We start from the raw sequence: 4,755 nt of genomic DNA on the forward strand, positions 1-4,755 counted from the left end.
GGGCGGCATCACGGTGGAGAAGGTCATCAAGATTGTCATCACCGTGGTGGAGGAGCAGGAGCGCAAGGGCCAGCTCTGCTTCGAGGGCCTGCGTGCCCTGGTGCCTGCCGCCGAGCTGCTGGAGGGCCGCGTCATCGAGCAGGGCCTCTACCGCCAGCTGCAGCGGGGCGAGCGCTCCGTGCAGGAGGTGGCTGAGGTGGACGCGGTGCGGCGGGGGTGCGCTGGTGTCATCGCTGGCGTGTGGCTGGAGGAGGCGGCACAGAGGCTGAGCATCTACGAGGCCCTGCAGAGAGAGCTGCTGGAGGCGGAGGTGGCCGTGGCCCTGCTGGAGGCTCAGGCTGGCAGGGGGCACATCCTCGACCCTGCCACGAGTGCACGGCTGACCGTGGACGAGGCAGTGCGCGCCGGCCTGGTAGGCCCTGAGCTGCACGAGAAGCTGCTGTCTGCAGAGAAGGCTGTAACAGGGTACCGGGACCCCTACTCGGGGCAGAGCGTGCCCCTGTTCCAGGCCTGGAAGAAGGGCCTCATCCCCCGTGAGCAGGGCATGCGCCTGCTAGACGCACAGCTGTCCACGGGGGGCATCGTGGATCCCAGCAAGAGCCTCCGCGTGCCCCGAGATGTCGCCTGTGCCCGAGGCTGCCTGGATGAAGAGACCAGCAGAGCCCTGTCGACACCCCAGGATGGCACCGGAGCCTACCGGGACCCCAGCACCGAGGAGCCTGTCACCTACGGGCAGCTTCAACAGCGCTGCCGGCCCGACGGGCTGACCGGGCTGAGCCTGCTGCCGCTCTCAGAGAAGGCCACCCGTGCCCAGCAGCAGGGCCTCTGCTCAGAGCGCCAGGCCCGCGAGACCTTGGAGAAGGCCACCGTCGAGGTCCCTGTGGGCAGCTTCCAGGGCAGGACGGTGACAGTGTGGGAGCTGATCAGCTCCGAGTACTTCACCGAGGAGCAGCGGCAGGAGCTTCTACGCCAGTTCCGCACCGGCAAGGTCACCGTGGAGAAGGTCATCAAGATCCTCATCACCATTGTCGAGGAGGTGGAGACCCGGCGGCAGGACAGGCTGTCCTTCAGCGGCCTCCCGGCCCCCGTGCCGGCCAGCGAGCTTCTGGCGGCCGGCGTCCTCAGCCAGGCCCAGTTCAAGCAGCTCACAGATGGCGGGACGTCGGTCAGGGAGCTCTCAGAGGTGGGGTCTGTACGGACGCTCCTGCAGGGCAGCGGCTGCCTCGCCGGCATCTACCTGGAGGACTGCAAGGAGAAGGTGACCATCTACGAGGCCATGCACCGTGGCCTGCTCCGGCCCAGCACAGCCACGCTCCTGCTTGAGGCCCAGGCAGCCACTGGCTTCCTGCTGGACCCCGTGAGGAACCAGCGCCTCTATGTCCACGAGGCTGTGAAAGCCGGTGTCGTGGGCCCCGAGCTGCACGAGAAGCTGCTGTCCGCCGAGAAGGCCGTCACTGGCTACCGAGACCCCTACTCAGGCAGCACGGCCTGCTCCGGCCCAGCACAGCCACGCTCCTGCTTGAGGCCCAGGCAGCCACTGGCTTCCTGCTGGACCCCGTGAGGAACCAGCGCCTCTATGTCCACGAGGCTGTGAAAGCCGGTGTCGTGGGCCCCGAGCTGCACGAGAAGCTGCTGTCCGCCGAGAAGGCCGTCACTGGCTACCGAGACCCCTACTCAGGCAGCACCATCTCCCTGTTCCAGGCCATGAAGAAGGGCCTGATCGTGCGGGAGCACGGCATCCGCCTGCTGGAGGCCCAGATCGCCACGGGCGGCATCATCGACCCCGTGCACAGCCACCGTGTGCCCGTGGAGGTGGCCTACCGCGGCTACTTCGACGAGGAGACGAACCGCGTGCTGGCAGACCCCGGCGACGACACCAAGGGCTTCTTTGATCCCAACACGCACGAGAACCTCACCTACCGGCAGCTGCTGGAGCGCTGCGTGGAGGACCCTGAGACGGGCCTGCGCCTCCTGCCGCTCAAGGGGGCAGAGAAGGCTGAGGTGGTGGAGTCCACGCAGGTGTACACGGAGGAGGAGACCCGCAGGGCCTTCGAGGAGACACAGATTGACATCCCCGGTGGCGGCAGCCACGGTGGCTCCACTATGTCCCTGTGGGAGGTGATGCAGTCGGACCTGATCCCCGAGGAGCAGCGGGCCCGGCTGATGGCCGACTTCCAGGCTGGCCGTGTGACCAGGGAGCGTATGATCGTCATCATCATCGAGATCATCGAGAAGACTGAGATCATCCGGCAGCAGGACCGGGCCTCCTACGACTACGTGCGCCGCCGCCTCACGGCCGACGACCTGTACGAGGCCCGCATCATCTCTCTCGAGACCTACAACCTGCTCCGGGCCGGCAGCAAGAGCCTCCGCGAGGTCCTGGAGGCAGAGTCCGCCCGGCGCTACCTCTACGGCACAGGCTGTGTGGCCGGCGTCTACCTGCCCGGCTCTAGGCAGACACTCACTGTCTACCAGGCACTGAAGAAGGGGCTGCTGAGCGTGGAGGTGGCACGCTCACTACTGGAGGCCCAGGCGGCCACGGGCTTCCTGCTGGACCCTCTGAAGGGCGAGCGGCTCACCGTGGACGAGGCCGTTCGCAAGGGCCTGGTTGGCCCCGAGCTGCATGACCGGCTGCTGTCAGCCGAGCGGGCCGTCACCGGCTACCGTGACCCCTACACTGAGCAGCCCATCTCGCTCTTCCAGGCCATGGGGAAGGAGCTGATCCCCGCCGAGGAGGCCCTGCGGCTGCTGGACGCCCAGCTGGCCACCGGAGGCATCGTGGACCCCCGCCTGGGCTTCCACCTCCCACTGCAGGTGGCCTACCAGCGCGGCTACCTCAATAAGGACACGCACGACCGGCTGTCGGAGCCCAGCGAGGTGCGCAGCTACGTGGACCCCTCCACGGACGAGCGCCTCAGCTACACGCAGCTGCTCAAGCGCTGCCGCCGCCACGAGGACAGCGGCCAGCTGCTCCTGCCGCTCTCGGACACCCGCAAGCTGACCTTCCGCGGCCTGCGCAAGCAGATCACCGTGGAGGAGCTGGTGCGCTCGCAGGTCATGGACGAGGCCACGGCACTGCAGCTGCAGGAGGGCCTGACCTCCATCGAGGAGGTCACCAAGAACCTGCAGAAGTTCCTCGAGGGCACCAGCTGCATTGCCGGCGTCCTCGTAGACGCCACCAAAGAGCGGCTGTCGGTGTACCAGGCCATGAAGAAGGGCATCATCCGCCCTGGCACGGCTTTCGAGCTCCTGGAGGCACAGGCGGCCACGGGCTACGTCATCGACCCCATCAAAGGGCTCAAGCTGACCGTGGAGGAGGCTGTGCGCATGGGCATCGTGGGCCCCGAGTTCAAGGACAAGCTGCTGTCGGCCGAGCGCGCCGTCACCGGCTACAAGGACCCCTACTCCGGGAAGCTCATCTCCCTGTTCCAGGCCATGAAGAAGGGCCTGATCCTCAAGGACCACGGCATCCGCCTGCTGGAGGCCCAGATCGCCACAGGCGGCATCATCGACCCCGAGGAGAGCCACCGCCTGCCCGTGGAGGTGGCCTACCAGCGCGGCCTGTTTGACGAGGAGATGAACGAGATCCTGACTGACCCCTCGGATGACACCAAGGGCTTCTTCGACCCCAACACGGAGGAGAACCTCACCTACCTGCAGCTCATGGAGCGCTGCGTCACGGACCCCGCGACGGGCCTGCGCCTCCTGCCGCTCAAGGAGAGGAAGCGGGAGCGGAAGACGTCCTCCAAGTCCTCGGTCCGCAAGCGCCGCGTGGTGATCGTGGACCCCGAGACGGGCAAGGAGATGTCGGTGTACGAAGCCTACCGCAAGGGCCTCATCGACCACCAGACGTACCTGGAGCTGTCGGAGCAGGAGTGCGAGTGGGAGGAGATCACCACCTCGTCCTCGGACGGCGTGGTCAAGTCCATGATCATCGACCGCCGTTCCGGCCGCCAGTACGACATCGACGACGCCATCTCCAAGAACCTCATCGACCGCTCGGCGCTGGACCAGTATCGCGCCGGCACGCTCTCCATCACCGAGTTCGCCGACATGCTCTCGGGCAACGCCGGTGGGTTCCGCTCCCGCTCCTCCTCGGTGGGCTCCTCGTCGTCCTACCCCATCAGCCCGGCCGCCTCCAGGACCCAGCTGGCCTCCTGGTCCGACCCCACTGAGGAGACGGGCCCCGTGGCCGGCATCCTGGACACAGAGACGCTGGAGAAGGTGTCCGTCACGGAGGCCATGCACCGCAACCTGGTGGACAACATCACCGGGCAGCGGCTGCTGGAGGCCCAGGCCTGCACCGGGGGCATCATTGACCCCAGCACCGGTGAGCGCTTCCCCGTCACCGAGGCCGCCAACAAGGGCCTGGTGGACCGGGTCATGGTGGACCGCATCAACCTGGCCCAGAAGGCCTTCTGCGGCTTCGAGGACCCGCGCACCAAGACCAAGATGTCGGCCGCCCAGGCCCTGAAGAAGGGCTGGCTGTACTACGAGGCGGGCCAGCGCTTCCTGGAGGTGCAGTACCTGACGGGCGGCCTGATCGAGCCCGACACGCCGGGCCGCGTGCCCCTGGAGGAGGCCTTGCAGCGAGGCACTGTGGACGCCCGCACGGCCCAGAAGCTGCGTGACGTCAGCGCCCACTCCAAGTACCTCACCTGCCCCAAGACCAAGCTCAAGATCTCCTACAAGGACGCGCTGGACCGCAGCATGGTGGAGGAGGGCACGGGGCTACGGCTGCTGGAGGCCGCTGCG

At 67.3% G+C, this 4,755-nt stretch overlaps 1 protein-coding gene across 1 annotated transcript in view; it reads left to right on the forward strand.

Moving 5' to 3' along the window:
* Positions 1-4,755, forward strand: part of PLEC (plectin) — a gene marked incomplete in the record, with an annotated part of 65,460 nt that overhangs the window by 30,788 nt on the left and 29,917 nt on the right. The window contains 2 exon segments of the mRNA XM_027773273.1: positions 23-1,324; positions 1,525-4,755. Coding sequence (XP_027629074.1) covers positions 23-1,324; positions 1,525-4,755 — 4,533 coding nt within the window.

The sequence above is a fragment of the Tupaia chinensis genome, unplaced genomic scaffold (genome assembly GCF_000334495.1).
Source record: "Tupaia chinensis unplaced genomic scaffold, TupChi_1.0 Scaffold000335_1, whole genome shotgun sequence".
Classification (NCBI taxonomy): Eukaryota; Metazoa; Chordata; class Mammalia; order Scandentia; family Tupaiidae; genus Tupaia; species Tupaia belangeri.